Source organism: Cannabis sativa, chromosome X (assembly GCF_029168945.1).
Source record: "Cannabis sativa cultivar Pink pepper isolate KNU-18-1 chromosome X, ASM2916894v1, whole genome shotgun sequence".
Classification (NCBI taxonomy): domain Eukaryota; kingdom Viridiplantae; phylum Streptophyta; class Magnoliopsida; order Rosales; family Cannabaceae; genus Cannabis; species Cannabis sativa.
Window position 1 is genome coordinate 38,231,688 of NC_083610.1, and position 24,646 is coordinate 38,256,333.

A 24,646-nucleotide genomic window follows, 5' to 3' on the forward strand; every position below is an offset into this window, starting at 1 on the left:
GTTTAGTTTTATATTTAATCTTTTATTGCATTATTGCTTGATGTATAATGTCATTTCTAGGTTCTACATAAGATTAAATTATTTCTTTTATTTTTAAGAACTTGTATACTCAAAATAAAATGAACTTTAATGTTACATCATTTGTGTCAACTTAGTGAATCAAAGGTACAAAATAGCTAAACAAGCATATGGATGATTCTTGAAGCCTTTCTCTCTTTTACTATTGATTACACATCTATTTGCTTTCTTTTAATATTTATTATCAAATTAAAAATCACAAAATCATTGGTTACTATTATCACTTATTATTAACCTTTTGTTTTTATTTTTCTACTAACGCTTTTGTCCATAATCACCTTCCTGTGGAATCGACCGCCCGATCTATACTACAACCACCGCTAGTGGAAGTCACATTTGGGCGTTAAACAGGTGCAAAGCACAACAGTTCGAAAAAGAAGCTCTTCCTGGTCATTCAATGGTTGCAAGCGAGAAATGGTGCCCTCCTTCTTTTCCAAACATTAAAGTAAACGTTGATGGTGCTTTATTTGCTTCCGAAGGGCAGTTTGGGGCGAGAATGGTGGCTAGAAGTGCGGCTGGTTTGGTTCTTCAAGCCAAGACTGTGCTTAAAACTGGATTGCTGCAGCCGCATGAGGTGGAGGCTTTTGGGATTAAGGAAGCTTTGAGTTGGATAAAGTCCAACAATTGGGAGGGGGTCATTTTGGAATCGGATTGTTTGCGAGTGATTTCTGATGTTCAAAGTAATAAAAGTATAGTCTCTCCTTATGGCCATATCATTTTAGAATGTAAGGCTCTTTGTGCCGAGATTGGCAACATCTCTGTGAGTTTTGTTAAGCGGTCTGCTAATAGGGTTGCGCATTGTTTGGCGCAGTCCTCTCTTCTTGAGGCTGATCGTATTTTTAATAGTTTATCTTTACCTTTTGTAATTTCTTCTTTGGTTTCGGAAGATTTGAATTAATGAAGTTTCTACTTTTATTCAAAAAAAAAAAAAAAAAACTATGGGGAGATTTTATGTCTAAAAAAAGTTCATAGATTAAAAATTCCTTAAAAGATGTTATTTGCAAAAAAAATCTTCTAAGATATTATTCTTTCTGTACCAAGGCATTATAACATATTGAGATGTTGCATGTGAGGAGATAATATCACAGACTATGACCAGTGACCACATTATAAGTCAATAAAAATATTATGTTTCAATATTATTATTTGGCCCTTTAAAAAGTATATATCATTTTTTTAAAAGCGATCACAATGCTCCACTTTTATCCCATACCAAATCCAGTGTTACAAAATAACTTAAAAGCATCAATCCAAATACTATTCTAAAGAACTTAACACAAAATAAGATTACAAGAACCACATCTAATAAAGTAATAACATCATCAATAAAACCTGTCCATTAATTAATTATTCAAATTCAAACCGTATCAAAAACTGAATCCCTCAAGACTTGATAAGCCTAAATAATTGAACCATATTTTTACAATTGTAATGTTTTATCATCAGTTGGGAAAAAGGTCACTCTGTTAACTATAACATTCTCATCCGAACAAAGCTAATAACATAATTTGAAATTCCTACTATAGTACTCTAAGAAATTGTGAAAAAATCAAAGAGAAATACTGTTTCAATTAAAATCAATCAAAGGGTCAAATAATAATGAGAGATCATAAATATTTATATCACAATTGAATACGTTTTCATTTGTTAAATAGAAAACATTACATTTACAAGTAAGCCAGCAAAATAGAAGACATGATAATTTAACATATAATTTCTCTTCCTACATTCTTATTTTCCAAAAAATAAAAATAAAAAATGAAACTTGAGAAATAAAACAAAAAGGAGCTCACCTCTTTAGAATAACCTAAAAGCCAGGCAACACTGAAAGGTCAGCAATGCCTCTAGGAAGGTCAGCAATTTTGTTGAGCAGAGCAAGCCTGTTATTCCGAATTCTTTCGTCCTCCTGTTCATAAAATATGTTAAAACTCTTTCATTTCATTTTCAATCATAACTTGCAACATGCAACTCTCTAAGTGATCGGCCACAAGTTTATTTTTGCAACAAATTCTGACTAATTAAATGATGCCATGCCGGTTGGGTCTTAATTTGCAAGACAACTTGTTAAAATGTGTAACCTTTTACTTGGACAATTTATTACTTACAGGCAAGGCAAGGATATAATTCTTCTATCTACAACTTAGGTCTTAGGGTGACAAAAGTAAAGTTGATTAAAATTAGAATTGCATAAAAATTTCGTAAGAGAATGAAAAAATAGAAATCATAATTGTATACTCATTTTATCTTTCTTTTCATTTATATAAGAATGATGTCAGTGTTTTAGCTAGAAAGATAAGTGTAAGCTCTAATTACAAGTACTCTTGTACTATTAAAATCCCATATGCATAATTTTGTAAAATCGACACGAGATGCACAATCTAAGCTTTGAATCTTGTACTTCAAAATCAGTGTGAATCTTAGTACTTTCTCCTTGCTAATATGCCGTAGAGGGGTGATGAAAGTTAAAAGGGACCTAGCTACCCAAGTGGAGTTTAGGATTCCTTTGAATTTTAAGTATTTATCTTGAAATAGTAGGTTATGATCTTCTATTCTCTCCCTCGAATACATACAAAACAAATGAGTTGACAGTGAAGAAGACGTACCACCATTACAAAGACATTATTGAAGAAATCCTCAAGCGGTTGAAGAAGCTCTGACGATGCATCAATAAAGTCATCAACATCAACACCTGTTAGACAAGAGAGGTGATGTATTAAGATTAGTTCAATTCGCCAAACATTATTTTGTTACCTGATGAGCTTTGAAATAAAATTGCTCTGCAAAAAGTTGAAAATGTAAATTACAAGTACCTGTATTTATTTTGCTTCTAACTGACAAGAAAGCACTCCATAGAGCTTTCTCCTCTTTTGTCTCAAAGATAGCCTCATCCACCTGAATTAACAAACCAAAAAGCATAAACAGAACTGTGACTCATGGCAGTATTTGTTGAAACTAGATGAGCAAATAGTAACCATATTTTGCTTTTCTTTCGGCACAATTTAGATAACTTGTGGAGCAGCATAAAAGAAAACAAGATTGTAGACTCGTTCTAAAACTTTAATAGAACTAGGAGATCCAAATATGCTTGGGATGATGTGTCATTTTAGCAACACTTTCTAATCACATTTCTAGAGAGCAAGGTTGCTTTTAATCAAATGAAAAAAAAAAACCAAGAACAAGCTAAAGACATGCACGTGCATAACTTTTAAACACAATAAAATCAGAAATGGTACCTCAATTTCAGTGTCAACATTCTTTCCACGAACAATTCTGGTGGGGCGAGAATATGCTTCTATTACCTTAGGAAAAAGCTTCCCTTTTGACAAGGTGTCCATCTACAACCAATCATTTGGATTATATCAGATTAAAAATTGTTAGCGAATGAATTTGTCAATGATAGTATTCAATGATTTAGTGCACCCCAAAATCTGATCCTACACTATGATCTTTGCCCCAGTCTTCATTTAAAGTTAAGAAAACATAATCTCTTGCAGAAATGCATGGCATCAGTCCCTTCTGATACTAATGAAGAAATGCATGGCATCAATCCCATCAGATACTAATGGGGCTCTAAAACTCTCCCAGTGGGGAACTTAATAATTCAGACAAGGACCTATGAACAATAGAAATTCAACACCCAAGGAGTTTAAGAAGCCCATTAAGTGTGGTGCAATGCAGATGTCACCATTATAGAATACTGATAGGCCTTGGGATAAATAAAAGGGGTAGAATGGTAATTGTCATCGGGTATTGGGAGTATATATAAGTGAGTAGGAAAGGAAAAAAGTGTGAAGAATTTGAGTTTGTTTTGTAACTGTTTTGGGAGAGAACCAGGCTCTCAAAATCCTGGGAATTAATGAAAGGCATTCTGCTATTTTTTATCCAAACACTACTGCTCTCTCTTTTCTCTGCTATTCAACTAATTTGGATAGGTCGTTCCTATCAAATACTTAACCTTAGAAAACTTGCATCAAGCAACTAATTACGAAAAAAAAGAGGAAGCAAACATAGTCACTTACTTTAATTGCAGACTTCGCTGCCAGAGAAGGAATGTTTGCTCGCTCTGCGAGGATGGAACGAACCACTTCAGAACTTATACCCTTATCAACCTGTATCCAAAAGGTAACCAATGTACATGTAAATCATATCATGGTCCAAATAGACGTCTCCCCACTCAGAATGCATCTATACACTAAATTAGAGAGTGAATAGAGGCAGCTTTCCAATTATAAATCACAATTTGAAAAATACTTCATGGTTTATATCCATTTTAGATTGAGGGGGACGGATGCTGGGGGGGAAATCAGACAGAGGTAACAGAAGATTGGTATTATAGATATATCTTTATGCTTCCTTTATTATATACACAATAGCTTAAAAAAATTCATTTAATTTTCACTCATAAGATTTCAACTCCATGTTTTTGTAGATGTATAGGAGAAACTTGAGTTTTTCAGCTTTGAGACACATCATTAAACAATTGGGGAATAATATTATTTGGTTTTGGTTTGAAATGAGGTAGCCTATCGAAAGCAACAAAAAAAAAAATTCTGAGCTCCAAAAACCAGACTTTAGATCAGCCACTCCAGTACTATGATAAGATTTTTTTGTTTTAAGAAACAAATCTTAAATAATTAATATGTAATTTTAAAAAAAATGCATTATGTTTAGATATTAATAATGGGGCTCTAAAATGGAAAACACAGCAGTGGTTAAAAAGTGAGAGTTTTTACACACCAAAAATTGCTCTAATCTTCGGATGACAAATTGATGCGCCTGCAAGAAAATAGGAAAAAACAATGAGTGAGCAATCATTGGAATTGAACAGCATGAAGCATGACAAATAAACACAGTAATAAGCAAGAACAATAAATTTAGGCATACCGCTTAAACTTAGGGTGAAACTAATCTCCTACAATGACAGGCTGAGAAGCAATGACCATCATATTTTAAAAACTAATCAAAATGGATTCATCGAGAAGACAATTTCTAATAGGCAGAGTAGTGCCTACCTCTGTCCTACTTCTTTCTAAAATATAGTTGCCGAAAGCATTGAAATTAAAACTAACAATATTGGGTTTCACAAAGTATCTACAATAGTCCATTTCTCACATTATCTACAATATCAGCTTCTACTTTAAAGGACTGCACATCTGCAGCAAGTTGCAAAGCTTCTTTCAAGTCCAGATCTTTATCTTTTTCAACCAACACCTGGACCTGGAGCAAAAGGCAAAGGATTTGTAAAGTGTTTAATTAGTTTACACCCAAAATATCAAAATATCATGAATATCATAACTACTTTTTTTGAAAAAAGAGAAAGGGACCGCTTGGCTTAGACTGGCCCCCACTCGAATATGAATATCATAACTACTTACAAGGCCATATGAGATTCTTCGCAGGCTAAATGGGTCATTGCTAGAGCTAGGCTGACAGCCAGCAGCAAATAGACCAACTAGACTATCTAATCTGCACAGGTATTCCACGTTAAGATTAGCAAGCATCTCATGTGTGATTCACAAAATTGGCATTTTTCACTCCAATAATTTATCCAAGCAAAACCACAAATAAGTATTTAAATAATCAGCTTATAAACTGATTTTATCAGGAATAAATAGAACCAAAAGCTTGTAAGACATGCGAGCGATCACTAAAGTTTACAATAAAACATGTTTTGTAAACAATGAACTGCAAAAATCAAAGATTAGAGAAGGAACCTATCAAGTAGGTATTACCTGTCAGCAATAGACAGAACAATCCCAACATCAGTCTTAGGAAGTAGATCTCCTGAGAATCTAGGAAGAGTGATCTCAAACAAAGCCTCTGATATCTGCAATTATGAAATGCAAAATCAAAGAGGATTAATCCTTGGCTACAGATATACATTAAATACATATAAACAAGAACATTAGTGATAAACAACCTGCTCCGAATAGCCATCTCTAAGAGCATAATGACGGGCCATTATTCCAGAAAGAGACGTAAACTCTGTAACGACTGCAGTAGCAAGATCAGACATAGCAAGTGATGCTGCATCTTTGGCAACTTGAAGCATATTGTTATCAATTTTCAGGGCCAAACTTAGTTTCTCAACCATGTTTTGTACACGAAACATCTTGTCCAGCATTGTACCTAGCTTCTCCTGTTTAATATCACATTTTGGAATATAATACGAGAAGTTAGATACCTTTGTTCTTTGTTTTAATATTCATTCAACAATTAAGCTATAAGAAAATATGTTTTCACTTAGGAAAATAGCTTTACATGGAAAAGAATCCCCTTAAGTTGACTTCGGAATTCTGAAAATCTTTTTCGCGTGTCTAACTCGTAAAAAAATTTTGCATCTTCGTAGCGCGCTCTGCACACAGTTATTGATCGCGGTTTATTGGTAACACCTCATGGATTACTCAGCCATATAATCCAATAATGTTGAAAGTTAATGATGCAAGCCAATCCATTTCAATAAGTAATCCAGCTTCTCAATGACCCAAAACAGAATTAACATAGTGAAACATTTCAATCTTTTAAATAAGCAAATTAAATGCTTTTATGAGGTCCAAAACTTTTGGCTGAAATATGAAACTTCTTTTAATATTGGGACAAACAAAAGATGTTATGACACACTGTTTACCTTAGTACAGCTTCATTTCCTTTTCTCACTACCTTTTCATCAATTACTCCATTTGCCACCTGTGAGAAAATGTAAAGCTTTTACCACCACAAAGGCAACAATAAAGACATTAGGTTGACTCATATACAATGGGTGAGTAAGTCTCACAGCAATGAAGTAAGGCAAAAGCTTTCCATTTGCATCAGTTAAGGCAAAATACTTTTGATGTTTCTGCATAACCTGCATCATGTTAACAGATTATTTGAATTGTAAAACTACGCATAATGATACAAGCAATTACTACATTAAATATGGTACATAGAAAAGCAAACTGTAATACAAGAGAAACAAAGCATTTTGTCACATGGTGAGGAAAATCAATTAGTTAAATTCTAACTTACCATAGTCAGAAGATCACTTGGAAGCTCTAGGAAGGACTCTTTGAATTCTCCAAGGACGGGAACAGGGGCCTCAACCAGATTTGCAACCTAAAATATGTTTTCTTGTTATTTTTCATTTTTACGACAAAAGTACAACCCGAAGCCTTATCTGCATAATTCCTTTTTAAAAAACCATTCCAAACAAAGTTCCATCAACATGAAAAGCTCGCTTACCTCGTTAAGTAAACCTTCCTGAAAAACCACACATCCCTCTACACTTTTGGCTAGTGCATTGGACTGCTCCAAAATTGTTTTCTTCCGTTTCTGAGAAAAATGATTTCAATGTATAATCGCTGACAAAACAAAATTTTGGGACAAGAGAAAGTAAACAGTAGAAGGTTACAAGGCCAAAATCACAATCTGGTACCTCAGTTTCAATATTTATTCCAGTATTTTTTATCTGATCCACATAAGATTCTGCCGTTTCTACCTGCAATAATGTTCATCCAAGTATATTAGGTAGAGGCAGCAATTTTCATACAGGTGGCTGAGTACTGATATTGTTCTTAATACTGTAGTTTCATATTACCATTTGTCAAAGTAATGTGAAACAAATGGAGTAATATGAAATCAGAGAAAAACAAACAGCAGGTCAATGACTACAGTAAAAGAAAATGAATATAATGGGAAGTTCTCACATACCATAAATGTAGCAGAAGGAGAGTTGCGAAGACCAAAGGACTTGTTCCCGCTGTTATAGCATAAACAAATTTGTAGATAAGCATTGTATCTTCATGTATAAATACACCAAAACAGACAACATGCATGCATAGTTAAGCAATATTTGAACACTAAACATCAAAACATTGTCAACTAATAAGAAATAAGATAGATCAAGTGAATACTCTGTAATAAGCACAAAAGCAAAAATAATATTCATGACTACTGAATCCGCAACATGTTTCCTTAACTGAGGTGAAATCTGCTATGCATTTACCATAATGGGCTTAGCCTGCAATTATTTTGTAGATTGAATGCATCTTCACACGCAATGAGGTGAGACTCAATTAAGCAAACAAGAAAGATCACCAATGACTTGACAGATAGCATTCATTGCAAGTGCAATGTGATGAAAAAAAAAAATTACAAAAAGAGAAAGAAAGGTTGGAAAACTAAAATGCATAAATAAATAAAATCTTGAGCTATATTTTACCTTAAAATTCCAGCAAATGTAAACGGCACAACTACATCTCCGTGGAGAGCCAATATCCATCTAATGGGTCTGCTAAAGATAACCTACATAAAAGCAGAAGTACACATAAGCCACCTGTTATTTATCAAATTAAAGTAGAGCAAAAGGAAACCAATCTACGCATTTCTAAAACCTTCAATATCTGAAAATAAAACAAATTTCACCTGCAAGTATATAAATATATATATAGATATATATTTATTATATAAGCATTTGCCAACTATGTTAACAAATTTACTGATAATTAATGATTACTCGTGATCCAAAACTCTAAAAAAGCAATAAGATAAAACAAAGCCTTCCCTTCTCTCAACAAACCAGCCAAAGAAAAAACAAGAGAGGGAGGGAGAGAAGGAATCAAACTCTTTTACATTCTTGAGCAGAACAGTAACCCAATGTTTTATAATTTTTCATATTATCTAGCGAGTTCTCTTTTTCTTGATACGATCATATTTTTTTCCCAATCAAATTGTTCACATAATAGCCAATACTCCACAATTCCAGATTATCTTCCCCTTCTTTATTTAAACCTTTAACAGCCATTTATCTAGTTTCCCCATCAAACTCCAAAACCCTTCTTCTTTAATACAAAATCCAAGAAATCTAAACTATTTATCCCTGTAATCTTCAACTGGTTCATAATGCTTTCTCGAAATGAATTTTAAAATCTAAACTATTTATCCCTGTAATCTTCAACTGGTTCATTAGCAAACCAATGACGACATCTAAAATTTGTCTAACAACAAAATAGACTTCTTGAGCTTCTGAATTCGTATCCTCAAATCAGTAGTAGCTAATGCCTAATAGGCATTTAATTCAATATTTTATAATTTATAATATTAAAAATTGATTAATAGAGAAGAACAAAAAAAAGTTACGTACAACATCCAAAAAATCATGATGATACTTAAAGCCCAAGAAACCAAAACAAACCCAAACCCCTCCATCCCTGTAATATATTCATGTGAAAGCTAAGTCAAGTAGTTAGCTTAATTATATATATAATGAAACTTACACCTCAACATTCATGTTTTCACTAAGCAACTTGAAACTAAATTGTACAAACCTGAGAATTCCAGCGCATTGACTTGGGGAAGGATATTTTAGCAATAGCAATGGGCAAATCTTCAGACAAAACCTTTATTGAGAAAAAGAGTGGACAGAGGAGGAAAACATTAGTGAATTATATTGAAGAATAATAAGATTGACATTTATTTTACACAGCAGTTTACATCCAGAATACAGTGAAAACCCATCTAGTTTCAAAACAAGCTAGCCGTCAGCATAATCAAACTCTAAAGTGTATGTGTGAGTTTGTGAAAGAACAAAATGGGGTTAATTAATAAACAAACCATATAACGGAGAAAAGGAGTATACAGAGTCCTACAAAGAACAATAACATGAATATGATACAATCAAAAATCAAGCATACAACAAATTTTCTTACCCTGAAGAACATTAATAGATAGAAATTGTTTAGTTCGTGATTGGCTCGAATGGTTTACAGCCCATGTGCAAAATATTTTTCTGTATACAAGTTTACAACTAGCACACTTTGTACACATAAAAAACCAGAAACAAAGAGGTCCAAAGTTCGAACCCAGGCCCCTTTCCACCATCACTACTGAGCTAAAATATAAAAAATAAATTTAATTGCTAAATTATGAAAACTTCCTCCAAAACATTACTTTATAGTTTTCTCTAATAACATATAAAATGGTATTCATCAAACTCTGTAGCCACAGAACATAAACAAGCAGAATAATGCCCTTTAAAGTTTTCTGCATTGGTTTTCAGCCCTTTATTTAACCATTAGTAATTACCTATTTTGTTAATTGCCCAGCTGGGGTTTGAACCCCAGACCTCTTATACACAATGCACACCCAACCACTTGATTAGCTCATCTAGACTAAAGTGGTCTTTCAGTTCTTATTCTTAAGGTGTGTAATTTTGTTATCATGAGCAAATAAGATGTGAAAGAACATAGTTATTACAGGAAACCGAATATTGTAGTGGATATTAAGTGTTAGAAAGTCACCAATCATTAGGTTCGAAACTCAAAAATTCAGACAATTCTAATGATCAATAACGCCTAATTTGGTAATATTTCAATGAGTTTAAAGAAAAACTTCTGAGCTCAAACAGAAATCCAATTTTAGCAGCAGAACATACAAAAGGAAAAGCATTTAAACCTCCACAGCATGTCTTGAAGACTCCGTAATACGAGCATAAAGGTATTCTGTTTTTCCTGCAATAGACAACAATCAGAATCCATTATCAAGTCTGGCTCGACAAGCATATAGTATTAGATAAACTAATGTTCAGGTATTAAATGTAGGTATAGTATACATTCAAGGTTTTTTAAAGAGCTTTTTTTAAACAAGTACACATCAGTTAGATTTAAAACCAAGTACTTATGAATCGTCTGCATAGACTTACCATCAACCTTTCTATACAATGCATCGAGTGGTACAGAATACCTACGACAAAAGCCCTCACCAGCCTGACATAAAATGGCGGGTTAAAAATTCAGTTACTACTCTAAATAGCACCACAAAAGGGTGAATTTTATCAAAGTACAACCAAAAGTTTGGAAATGAAACATAGGGATCAAAAATAGATACAGGAAACGAGGAAACACTATATATACTAGTGTTTGTGCGCACTAACCCTACAATCCTAAAGTGAAATGTAGTAAAAATGCTAATAAGGCTACTGAATTTAGTTGTAGCATACTAGCAGTCAAATAGTTGAATGAAAGGAAAACCTTATCAAGCAAATACCTTAGTAAGATTTCCTTGATCATCAAATGCTTTTGAAGCAGGAGGTCCTCGAACCTCAACCTCATTATCCTCTTGTTTGGTACAAAGATCCTCAACAAAAACCTGAAAAATGTGAAAAAGAAGTATTTAAAACGTACAAGGGTAAAAGCAGACTACATATTAGGGCTAGTACGGCAAGAACTGCATTAAAAGTCCTGAAGCATCATCTTATCACATGCACCATAAATTATCATAGTATGCTCCCAAGAAAGAAAAACAACATTTCCTCTAATCACATTGTTTCTTACTGTAGAGAATGGTGAATAGAATTGTGTGTTGTATTTCATAGAATAGTATATATTTATATACCAAACTAGGAGACTAAATGAGAAACTACTTGTAAAAAATGAGAGAAATGATTTTTATTTTCTGATGATCAATTTTAGTATATACAAAGGGTATATATAATACAATGTGACACCTAAAACACTAGAGTAAATGAAAAAACATTAAATGTAAATTTACACTTAATTTACAGCTAGCTTGATTTCCTACACTCCCCCTCAAGCTAGATATATACTAAACATTCTTAATTTTGAACTTAGTTCCCGAAAATTAGGACGATGGAGAGCTTTGGTTAAGATATCAGCTGCTTGTTGTCTCGAGGGAATATGCTTCAAGGTGATGATCTTGTTTTCAATCTTCTCATTCATGAAGTGACGATCAATTTCAACATGTTTGGTCCTATCATGATGAACTGGATTCTTTGCTATTGCTATGGTTGATTGATTATTACAGAGAACATCTATTGGGCCTTCAAGTTTGATTCCGAGTTCATCGAGAAGACGTTTCAACCACATTCCTTCACAAATTCCATGTGCTAAGGCACGAAATTCTGCTTCTGCACAGCTACGAGCAACAACTTGTTGCTTCTTGCTGCGCCAAGATACGAGAATTCCCCAAACGTAGGAGCAGTACCCAGAAGTTGATCTTCGGTCAGTTGAGAACCAGCCCAATCTGCATCTGTGTATATTTTAAGATCTTTGTTGAGAGTTTTCCTGAACATTAACCCTTTTCCTGGTTTTCCCTTGAGGTACCTAAGAATTCGGTAGACAGCATCCATGTGTTCCTCAAAAGGATTATTGAGAAATTGGCTAACAACACTCACAGCGAAGCGAAGCTTATGTCAGGCCGAGTGTGAGTTAGGTATATTAACTTTCCCACAAGACGTTGATACCTTCCTCGATCAACTTTTGTTCCGTCTGTCTGTACTTCAAGTTTGGTATTAGGGTCCATAGGCTTGCATCCCATCATCCCAGTTTCCTGTAAGAGATCAAGGACATATTTCCGCTGAGTGACTGAGATACCTTGACTGGATCTTGCAACTTCCATTCCCAGAAAATATCTTAATTGGCCTAGATCTTTAATCTCAAATTCACTGGAGAGAAGCTGCTTGAGATGAGAAATTTCTTCCATGAAATTACCTGTAACCACAATATCATCGACATAAACGATCAATGTTGTAAAAATTCCACCAACTGAGTGTTTTATAAACAAAGTATGATCTGATTGGCACTGAGTGTAACCATCTCCTTTCAACACTTTTGTAAACCTGTCAAACCAGGCTCGAGGGGATTGCTTGAGGTCGTAGAGAGATTTTTTTAGTTTGCACACTTTTCCCTTTGAGAATCGATCCTCAAATCCAAGAGGAATGTCCATGTATACTTCTTCTACAAGATCGCCGTTAAGAAAAGCATTCTTCACATCAAGTTGGAATAAAGGCCATTCGTTGTTGACTGCAATAGATAAGAGAACTCGGATGGTGTTCAACTTAGCAACAGGAGCAAATCTCTCTTAATAATCAATGCCATATGATTGGGTTAATCCTTTAGCCACTAATCGGGCTTTGAATCTTTCAATGCTCCCATCAGCCTTATACTTGACCAAGAAGATCCATTTACAACCAACTGTACATTTGCCATCAGACAGAGCTGTGATGATCCATGCTTTATTCTTTTCAAGTGCTTTTATTTCCTCCATTGTGGCAGCATTCCAATTGAGATCCTGTAGAGCTTCCTGGACCGAATTTGGAATCTGAACTTGATACGGAGTGGTGATAAAAGCTCTATAGGTAGGAGATAAGCTTGAGTAACTCAAATAGTTGTGAATGGGATGTTGAGTGCAAGAGCGAACCCCTTTCTTGAGAGCAATGGGAATGCTTAGATCTTCAGACACATCTTCTTCCACAATAGGTTCAGCTTGAGCATCTTCCTGTGTTTGTTCAAGAATGAATGGAATCGGATTATATTCTTGACTTTGCTGACTGTGAGTAGTAGCTTGTTCAATGTTTGCTAGATTCTTCTTTTTCCTTGAGTAGACCCGAATTTCTGTGTTTGGGATGTGGATTGGATTTGAAAAGGTTGGATGAGGAGTTTTTGGCTCGTGTGAATTGGCTGAATGGTTTGGAGTATGAGTAACAGACGGATGAGGAGTTTTTAAAGTAATGGTGTTGTCAGAAGAAGAAGAATGAGGATCAATGAGTGAAACAGGAGGATGAGTAGTTTTTGGAGCAAGGGTGTTGTTAGGGGAAGAAGGATGAGGATCAATGAGTGAAACAAAGTCCCAATTTTGTAGTTCTTGATTATGATTCTCCCCCTGAACTGCAAATTTGGGATAATAAGATTGTTCCTCAAAGAAAGTGACATCCATGGAGTTGAACACTCTTTGTGAAACAGGACAGTAGCATTTGTATCCTTTTTTATTAGATGAGTAGCCAAGAAGGATACATTTCGTGGCTCGAGCATCAAGTTTGCTACGATGTGAGGAGTGAACATGGACAAATGCAACGCAACCAAAAACACGAAAAGGAATTTGAGACACAAGATGTGAGTGGGGATATGTTTCAAAGAACATTTGCAGTGGATTTTTGAATTTTAATACACGTGATGGCATTCTATTTATGAGATAGGTAGCTGTGAGAACAGCTTCACACCAAAATCTTTTTGGAACATGGGATAAAAAGAGTAAAGATTGGGCTACCTCTAGTAAATGACGATTTTTGCGTTCGGCCACACCATTTTGTTGAGGTGTGTCTACACAAGAACTTTGATGAACAATCCCATTGGATTGCAAATAAGATCCAAGTACAGAATTGAAGAAGTCACAGGCATCGTCGGTTTTTACACTTGGATGTTTGTTTGGAATTGAGTTTGGATCATTTTGTGGAAATTTTGAAAAATATGACTTGTTTCAGATTTTTCTTTCATGAGGAATGTCCAACTTAGGCAGCTGTGATCGTCAACTAGTAATAAAAACTAACGTGCCCCACTGATATTTTGAATTTTGGATGGTCCCCATATATACCCGTGAATAAGTGAGAATGGATGAGCGGGTTGATGAGGTCTTGGAATGAAAGAGTAGCGAGAATGCTTAGATAATTGACAAATATCACACCTGAGAGACTGAGGATTTATATTGACAAATAAGGATGGGAATAAGTGTTTAAGATATACAAAATTTAGATGACCTAGACGGTAATGCCATAACATGATAGTACTGATTTTATTAGACTGATTTACTGAGGAAAGAGATTGACCTTGGGAGAAACAACAACGATTTCCATGGTTAAACATGGGGTTGTCGATTTTTAGCAGATACAAGTCCTTACTAAACTCAGCATAGCCAATCATCTTCCCTGATTCCACATCCTGAAAAACACAAAACTTAGCAGCAAACTTAACTTCACAATTAAGATCACTACTCAATTTGCTTACAGAAAGTAAATTGCAATCAAGTTTTGGAACGTAAAGGACAGAATTTAAGACAAGACTTGATGAGATTGTTATAGTTCCAATTCCATCAATTCTTGAACACGAACCATCAGCTATGCGAACAGTCCTTTCATGAGAGCACTTACTTAATAAAGAAAATAGTGATCTATCACCTGTCATATGGTCAGAAGCACCAGAATCCACAATCCAAGGGTCACGAGGGATTTGCATAACCTGAAGTGCATGAATATTGCACTGTCTTGCGACTAAAGACATGAATCTTAACGAGTTTTGTTCTGCCATGGAGAAAGACACCAAGACAAAACAAACAAGTATAGAAACAAAGAGAGATAACGCTGGAAAAACGTCGCTGGAGTCGGAGAAGAGCCAGAGATGGAGAAACTTGAGAGAGGCGACGCTGGAAAAACGTCGTTGGAGGCTGCCACGCGCGCCCACGCGCCGACGCTTGGAGATAGTCGTCGCGGATGGAGGTGGCGCGTGGGGCCCACGCGCAGCTCAGATGGTCGCCGAATTTTTGGGTTTTGCCGATCGGAGGTGGGAGAAACTTCTTGGGTCAGAGGTGAGAATAGAAAACTCCTTTTGATTAGTTTTCTAAGATAGAGCCTCCAAACCCTAATTTTAAGAAGGGAAGGAATGAAAAAATTATTTGAGAAGCTTTTACATGCTCTGATACCATGTAGAAAATGAGAGAAATGATTTTTATTTTCTGATGATCAATTTTAGTATATACAAAAGGTATATATAATACAATGTGAACACCTAAAACACTAGAGTAAATGAAAAAACATTAAATGTAAATTTACACCTAATTTACAGCTAGCTTGATATCCTACACTACTAAATACAAATAGGAAACTACTAAATACAAGTTACCTTAATTTTTTACAATTAATATTCTAACACTCCCTCTCAAGTTGGAGCATAAATGTTAATCATGTCCAGCTTGTTACAAAGATAATCAACCTGCACCCCATTCAAAGCCTTTGTAAAAATATCTCCTAATTGTTCTCCGGTCTTCACATATCCTGTGGAGATCAAGCCTTGTTGAATTTTCTCACGAACAAAATGACAATCAATCTCAATGTGTTTAGTTCGCTCATGGAACACGAGATTTGAGGCAATATGAAGAGCAACTTGATTATCACTTACAATTTTGCCGGAATAGAAGTCTTAAACCCGAATTCAATCAAAAGCTGATAAATCCATATTACCTCACACACAGACTGTGCCATAACTCTATATTCTGATTCAGCACTGGATCGAGACACAACATTTTGTTTCTTACTCTTCCAAGAGATCAAATTGCCCCTAACAAATACACAATATCCTGAAGTGGATAGTCTATCTACCTTGGAGCCTGCCCAATGTGCATAAGAGAAATACTCAATCTGGGTATGTCCATGATCCTTGTAAACTATACCTCGTCCTGAAGCTCCTTTCAAGTAACATAAAATTTGCTCTAATGCTGCACAATGATGAACTGTTGGAGAAAACATAAACTGACTAATGACACTAACTAGAAAAGCAATATTTGGACGAGTCACAGTTAGATAATTCAACTTTTCAACCAATTTGCAATATTTCTCAGGATCTTCAAATGGTTCTCCATCACGTGTAAGATGCACAGGTTTTGCTCCCAATTTTTCTGTCTCAGTTAACAAATCAAGTACACACTTCCTTTGAGACAGAAAAATACCTTGTTTACTCCGAGTAACTTCAACACCCAAGAAATACTTGAGCACCCCTCAATGCTTCGTGTGAAACTGGGTATGAATGAAAGATTTAAGGGATGAGATGCCTTCAGTATCATTTTCCGTAATAACGATGTCATCAACATACACCATTAACAAAATGACACCAACAATTGATCCTTTATAGAACACAAAATGATCTGACTTACTTTTCAACAAACTAAATTTCTCAATAGCCTGACTGAATTTATCAAACCAAGCTCATGGACTTTGTTTCAATCCATATAAAGATTTGCGAAGACGACAAACTCGCCCTAATTCCCCCTAAGCAACAAACAAAGGAGGTTGCTCCATATATATTTCTTCCTCAAGATCTCCATGAAGAAAAGCATTTTTAATATCAAGTTGATGCAAAGACCAATGATGAGTAGCTGCCATGGAAGTGAACAGTCGAACAGATGTGAGTTTAGCAATAGGAGAAAAAGTATTACAATACTCCACTCCATAGGTTTGAGCATAACCCTTGGCAACAAGACGAACCTTTAAGCGAGCAATTGTTCCATCTTGATTGAATTTAACCGTAAACACCCATTTGCACCCTATGACCCGTTTTCTTGAAAGTAAATTAACCAAGTCCCAAGTACTATTTGCAACTAAAGCATTCATCTCTTCTATCATTGCAGCAAGCCAACCAGGATGAGACATTGCTTCACAGACAGTTTTATGAATAGTAATAGAATTAAGAGAAGCAATAAAAAAGCAAGAAGAAGAGGAGAGATGATTATAAGATACAAAAGAAGAAATAGGAAAAGTACATTGGCGTTTACCTTTACGTAATGCAATAAAAAGATCATCTTTAAGTTTCGGATCTGATGACGAAGATGCAGGTGCAGGACATGAAACATGAGGTGGAGGAGGGGGACGCCTGGTGTACACTATAGGAGGTCGAGGAAGTGGTGGAGGTGGTGGAGATGTAAGCATTGTGAGAGGTATGACTGAGGCAGGTGAAGAAACAAGGGACTTGTCAGAACATGTATCAGGCGCAAAGTATGTGACAGGATATACCAACAAATCATCATCCTACCCCTGACGAGTAAAGTAGTTGAAGATGAAAAATAAGGTGTATTTTCCACAAAGGTAACATCAATAGAAACAAGATATTTGTTGAGATCAGGATAATAACACCTATACCTTTTCTGAAGACGAGAATAACCAAGAAAGGCGCACTTTAATGCCTTAGGGTCTAATTTGGTGACATGTGGACGAACATCACGAGCAAAACAAACACTGCCAAATACTCCAGGAGCAATTGGAAACAATGACTTACTAAGAAAAAGAATTTTAAATGGGATCTCACCATTAAGTACATAGGATGGCATGCGATTAATAAGAAAGCATGTTGTGGAAACTGCATCGGCCCAAAAAGTTTTAGGAACTTTCATTTGAAACAAGAAGGCAAGTGCAGTTTCAAGAAGATGTCTGTGTTTACGTTCTGCTACACCATTCTAAATAATTCGAACCAATCAATTTATGGTTCGTGATTTTAGACATCACGGGAACCGCATCAGAAACAACCACTGATTTCGAATCTGATTTTATCTCTACCATAATCTCGAAAGCAGAAACCATTGAAGAGAAAAGGAAGAAAGAGAACACCCAAACACGAAGAAGGCAAAAAATACCAAATTACAACCTGAGGAAGATGCGAGTAGGCTTAGAAGAACCCAGTAAAGAACCGACAAAAGAACGCTGTCAAAGACGCTATCACACGTGCCTCCACGCACCGACGTGTGGGGATGTGCGCAGAAGCTTCAAGCAGCGCGTGAGCCCCACGCGCAGAGACTCCAGTGATCAAACTTTTGGGTTTTTGAGATCGGCAGCTAGGCTATCCGTCTATGTGGGTGGTGAGAAAAAACTTGCACTCCAACTAGGGTTTCTGAAAAAGGAACCCTAAACTCAAACCCTAATCTTATTTTATTTATTATTTTTTTTATAAACTCTAATTTCGAATTTCGAATCACAGTTTTAAGCATTGCTCTGATACCATATAGAGAATGGTGAATAGAATTGTGTGTTGTATTTCATAGAATAGTTATATATATACAAAGTTAGAAGACTAAATGGGAAACTACTAAATACAAATAAGAAACTACTAAATACAAGTTATCTTAATTTTTTACAACTAATATACAACTAATATTCTAATACTTACTAAGAAAAGTCTAATGATACATAAAAAGGTTTGTGTGATAAGGTCCCAGAAATGTCAAGTTATAATTCACACAGATAAAGATACCGGAAGTCAACCTAAACATGACATTCAATTTCAACCTAAGTGAGACTATAATAAAGGCAACCATACCACCAGTCTACGAGGTGTGCCAAAGGCTTGCACTTCTCCATGACTCAATCTTTGCTTATCCAGCAATTGTCGCATTTGATCTTTTAGCTGTAAAGACAAACTCAAAACAATTAATAGCATTCACGTCTGACCATGCTACAAAATAAAAACAAAAATGGAGGACACAATAGAAAGAAAATTAGATAATTCATTTAGAAAAAGAAAAAAGAGTAATACTTGTTGGCTTGCATCAACAACATCTTGAGGTGGTATCTCTTCAGTCCCAATTTCAAGTACAAATAACCGTGAATTATCACCAACCTAAGTAATTAAAAAGAAACACCTTGAGCAATGTGAATATTATGCCAAGTGACATTTGAATATCATATTGGACACAACTTTGACATGGTAAACAGTTCAAGGATGCTTACATAGATATAACCACACATGTCCATGCATATACACTTAGCTAAAATGCTACATAATTAGCCTGGTGCGTCACAATATCACACAATGCTTGGGCTATAATAATTATGGTCGAAAAACCCATGTCCTATTGATTTTTAATAAGTCAGGGGGGCCAAAAATTACCTAAGACAATACAGAGAAACCATGTTGACTTATATGACCATCTTATGATACAGCCAAAAACCTATTATATATCTAATGTATATAGACTGGCCCTTTTGACAGCTGCCTCCAAAAGCTCCTTAGGACATACAAGATTAACAGGTTCAGAAACTACACCCAATGGATGTTCAAGCGTCTCCCTAGTCTTCAACCATAATTGTGCACACTGACGAGCTAAACTGAGAGAACAAGAAGCGTAAGCATATGCACAAAAGTTAAGAGCGTTAATGAATGTATGCCAAGAAATTATTCTCATTGAATAAGCATTACTACTTATTGCTAAAGCATAGTTGTGTCTATATTCCATAGGCACCGCCTTAAAAATGATGACCATCAAAGTTGAGAAAGTAAATAATGTAACAAACATACTACACTTGGAAGTTGGAACTTTTAACTTTCATTTACTATCGAATTCTAAAAATACTTCTAGGATGTTAAAAGTATGAGATGTTTTCAGAAGTTGATCATACCTAGCATGTAAGGAAAGAACAGAAGCAAGCAAGAAACAAGATTCTTTGAATGCTAGATTTGACATACAAACTTCTTGGTGTAATTTTTATATAGCATAAATCAAGATATATTACCTGCGCATCCGACCAAAATATCGAGCACGCTCTGTCACCCCAACAAAGCCTCTAGAGTCTAGGATGTTAAAAGTATGAGATGTTTTCAGAAGCTGATCATACCTAGCATGTAAGGAAAGAACCACTCAAAAAAAAAAACAGCATATTAAAACATACCAACTCCTGCATTGTAAATAAACAAAATATAGAAATAAAAGCTTAAACTTACGCAGGGATCGGTAGACCAGAAGCAAGCAAGAAACGAGATTCTTCCTCAAAAAAGTCAAAGTGTTTCTGAAGATGTTCCACACTGGCATGCTCTAAAAAATATGCACTCATTTCTTTCCTGAAAAAGATATTCGAAAAATATCATACTTTACTCTCTATGGCTAGAAAGTTCCAGTAACAATCAACTTTGAGGAGTGGCATGAAAGAAGTAAGCATCCAAAAGGTAAAAAGACAGAAGCTACTAAAAGCTCTAACAGAAAAACACGAGCCCAAAAAATATGAACCCATGTCTTTAAATAATAATAACAAGAGTTATGATAATAGGCAAGTTCCATTAATAATTTAATCTTCAAAGCATTATAGTACACGCACATAAAGAGGAATGGGAAACAGAATCATCAAGTGTGGTGGAAGTTTGTAATATAGGTGTTAATGAAAAGAGCACATATAGTAAATTCTGATTTTCTAGTCCACCCCTTGACATAGCAATATAAGAACAGCAAGAATCAAGTAAGAAATAATACTTTTTCATACTTCGTTTAAAAGCAAAAGCAAAAACAAAAAGAAACAGAAGATAAATAGCTAATTTACTCATTCTCCATGAATAGTTCCCCATAAGTAATTCCATCAGCATACTGAATTTTCTTAAAATGGTCAACTCCCTGCAATGGAGTAATTAGCCGAATTAGATTAATAGCAAGCGATAACTAAACAAATATTAAGAGGAGCTACCAGCACTAACCTGTAGTAACATGAGGATACGCTCAAGGCCGTAAGTAATTTCAACAGATATTGGTGACAATTGAAGACTTCCGGCCTGAAAAGATAAAGACAGAGACATACAGATGTGAAGGTGTGGAAACTAGCAAAATATAACTCTTACCTCAGAAAAGAAAAAATATTTTATGTACAGCACATGTTAGTTCAATATAGAAGAAAGAACCTGCTGGAAGTAAGTGAATTGGGTGATCTCCATCCCATCCATCCATATTTCCCAGCCCAAACCCCAAGCACCAAGCACCTAAAAGAGTTTCCCATCAGCATCAATAGAGTAATCAGGCTAAAAAAATCCAGTAATGCACCGATGATTTTTTAGCAAATAGTCCTATGTAGTAAAAGACTTGATTGTTAAGGTTAAGCATTCACAAAAAACAAGCAATTTTTTTAATCAAAAAAAAAAAACAAGCAATTTGGGTTCAGAATTAAGTTAAAATCCATATCAAGAAATGATAAATTTTGGCATAAAAGGGAAAAATAACAATATATTACCGGACTCTCCCAGTTGTCCTCTACAAACCTTATATCATGTGCACGAACATCAATACCTGTCATGTATATAAAATGTTTCATCAAGAAGTTGAATTGCTAGATCAGAAAAGAAACACATCAAGAAAGTTCTATGCAATCATTCAATTAGCCGTCATGATAGGTGCACCTTATCAAACATTACTATAAGGTTTATTATGATGATTATTAATTCAACAAATAAAAGTGTGCAGTATCAACCTAAAGCTGAAAGGCTTCCAATAAAAAGGTCTTGTGAATTTCCTGGATCAGGCTTTAATATAACCTGACATTCATTAGAACAAAGGTTATATAAAGAATTCATAAATCACTAAGATCTAAGAAATCTTGGTCAATATATAGAGTCCAACTTACCTGAAATTGAGTGTGTCTTTGGAGCCTGTTGGGGTTTTCCCCGTAGCGACTATCATCTGGTCTGATACTAGGCTCAACATATCTGTCAATAGAAGGTCATCATTATTGCATTTAACCACTTACACTAAGAACTTTTTGGGTTCGTTTGGTACGCCGTATTACACCGTATTGTATTGTATAGTATTATATTAAATTGTATTTTATGCAATATTTTTATATAAAATTATATGTGGCATTAACTTTTATGGACACCTAAATATATAATATTTTAATATAAATTAAAGTTTAACATAGTATTATATAAAAATACGATATATAATCCAATTCAATATAATACAATACAATACAATATGACTTAATACGACGTTCCAAACAAGTCCTCTAGAGTCTAGCTACTCCATCAATGTAACCATCAATTTAAATACCATAGTAAGTTCAAAAATTAAAATGGAAATAAGTGAAACAAGAACAAAAACCCCATAATCATAGAAAGTTGACAAATACAAACTAAAATTAGCTCAACAAATTATGTTTGAAGAATTTAGACCAAAGCAACAAATTAACCAAGACTTGAAAGAAACACCTTCATGTCATTTATAGGAGGTGCTTGTACAAGGTAACTTTTGTTTTAATAGTCAGAAGATTACAAAAACAACCCAAGAAGGACATATTAAGCAAAAAGCTAAGATCCATTCATTTGAAATAATTTACAGCGCCCGGAAGTATTTTTTTTAATATTTTTTACATATGCAAGGCAATCATATTTGAGTACATGCATCGCCACAATAAAAATAATTTGAGTACATGCATTATTTGACACTAAACTGCACATGTAATAATTTGTCAGAAGAGAAACATGTTAATTAAGATTTGAGTGCATCGTTTCCAATATGTTTATAAATGTATGGTCTTTTTTGTAAGAAACAACAGCTTTAAACTTTGATCTGCTCATGTCATGTTACACAGAAGAACAAGGGAAATTTCCAAATAAATAATAATAATAACAACAATAGTTATCATTCTATTTTCTTTCGTTATCAGCACACGACTTGGAACTTTGTTTTGCTTAGAACAATCAGGAAATGTTAGCACATAAATTTCAAAGCAGTGGTTTATAAGTGACAAAATGCAAACACTGCAAAAGCGTGTATTGCTTCATTTTAGGTTTATTACTAAACAGCTTAGTAATTGTATTACCAATGAACTAGTTATTATAAACTTACGCACACTTACGCAACATTCCACGGTTCTGGACCAAGAACTCTTAAGAAAGTCAAAGGATTCATAGTCCCAGCACCAACCTGATCAATAGAACCAGAGCTTGGTAAGAAGCGAACAGTAAGAAGCACTGATATAAATAGATGGAAAACAGAAATTCACAGGTTCAACTACCAAAAACAATAAATAAGCAGTGAAAAAAAAATTACACACAATGCAGGTCCTCTGCATAGACAATAGCATAAACAGTATCATGAATGATAAAGTTTCATTAACATGCATCAACAAGTGAAAATAACAATAACACTACACACGTAATAAGTTGTAACACTGAGAAAAAAGTCAACAGTTTAAAAAGGGTATACATAAAAAAAAGATGGCCAAGAATGTGGACAAGAATGATATTTACCTCAGTGTTGCTACATTGCATAATGGCACATCCAACGGAGGCCCAGTATTCCTGCAGATAACCCAAAGCAGGCATAGCATTATATCCATTTGTTAACTAAAGGAAATTAAAAACCATATTCTACTTCAAATACTCATTTGCTACTATTTAAAGCAATTCAATTCAGCTACTAAAAAAAACACTACCAACAATTTGATAAGTTTTCATGTTTTGGCTACATTTGATAAGTTTTCAAATTTCCAGATAAACAAACACTACAAAATTTTGACGAGTAATGTATCACAAGTGCAATTCATACAATGAATAATTGTTCATGCTGTAAAAGGCAATTAGACATTACAAACAAACCTGGAGACGTTGAATGGCTTGCTGGAAAGTAAGAACAGAGGATTTAGGTGGCTCCGAATTCGAAAGCTGCGGAGCCTCGGCGGTGGCAGAGGAGGTAGTAATTGCAGATACTGGAGTTCCGGTGAAGCGGCGTGTAGCGGTGAAGGGGTTGGGGAAGCGAGTAGGGAAGGACTTAGCAGCGTAGAGGTGGAAGGAAATGCGAGATGGTTGGGGTTTGAGAAAGGAAATGACTAAGGGAAAGGCCAGTATAGCCATGGCTGGTAACTCAAACTGAGAAAACCTTAGCCTGAAAATTTTGGTCCTAGATTGAGCGTGACTCGTCATCTAGAATGCCTATTTATATGGTTTATGAGTTATGACTATGTTTATGCTTTCTTTACTAAAGTAATGTTTTGCAAAAGTTATTGGTTGGATTTGTATTTTATTAAATAATAAAATAGACTATTTTAAAATGGTAAAAATAGAATCTTGAGCTTAATTTTATACAATTTTTTTTTTTAATATAACTAACTTGAAGATAATTTCTAACGAACAGATACAGAAAATATAAATAATTTTGTCATAACACTTTTAGATCGGATTATAATTAAATTTTATTTTGACAAAAAATCAATTCAGGGTCCTATTTGTATCATTTAAGAAAATACAGGGTTCATTTTGTCATTTAACAAAATAGAAAGTCCAATTGG

General features: G+C 34.8%; 1 protein-coding gene across 2 annotated transcripts; it reads right to left on the minus strand.

The window, feature by feature from the left end:
- Positions 1–1,643: 1,643 nt before the first annotated feature.
- On the minus strand, positions 1,644–24,284 carry LOC115710161 (glycine--tRNA ligase, chloroplastic/mitochondrial 2-like). 2 transcript variants are annotated; one of them, XM_030638500.2, is made up of 36 exons: positions 23,958–24,284; positions 23,610–23,660; positions 23,216–23,283; positions 21,983–22,064; positions 21,830–21,893; positions 21,593–21,648; positions 21,267–21,344; positions 21,066–21,140; positions 20,915–20,985; positions 20,325–20,441; positions 20,117–20,218; positions 19,585–19,711; positions 19,140–19,223; positions 18,924–19,010; positions 11,101–11,202; positions 10,757–10,820; positions 10,510–10,565; positions 9,384–9,455; positions 8,279–8,361; positions 7,768–7,816; positions 7,493–7,555; positions 7,300–7,389; positions 7,087–7,173; positions 6,854–6,925; positions 6,707–6,765; positions 6,340–6,433; positions 5,999–6,217; positions 5,811–5,905; positions 5,454–5,544; positions 5,191–5,295; positions 4,816–4,854; positions 4,098–4,187; positions 3,312–3,413; positions 2,889–2,970; positions 2,682–2,767; positions 1,644–1,984 (listed from the first exon to the last, which is right to left on the minus strand). In XM_030638500.2, the coding sequence occupies exons 1-36, from the start codon at positions 24,279–24,281 to the stop codon at positions 1,886–1,888; spliced, it is 3,285 nt and encodes a 1,094-aa protein (XP_030494360.2). In that variant the 5' UTR covers positions 24,282–24,284; the 3' UTR covers positions 1,644–1,885. The 2 variants fall into 2 exon arrangements, with proteins under 2 accessions (XP_030494360.2, XP_030494369.2); XM_030638509.2 differs by having other exon boundaries at positions 23,206–23,283; positions 23,958–23,987.
- Between the last annotated feature and the right edge of the window lie 362 nt (positions 24,285–24,646).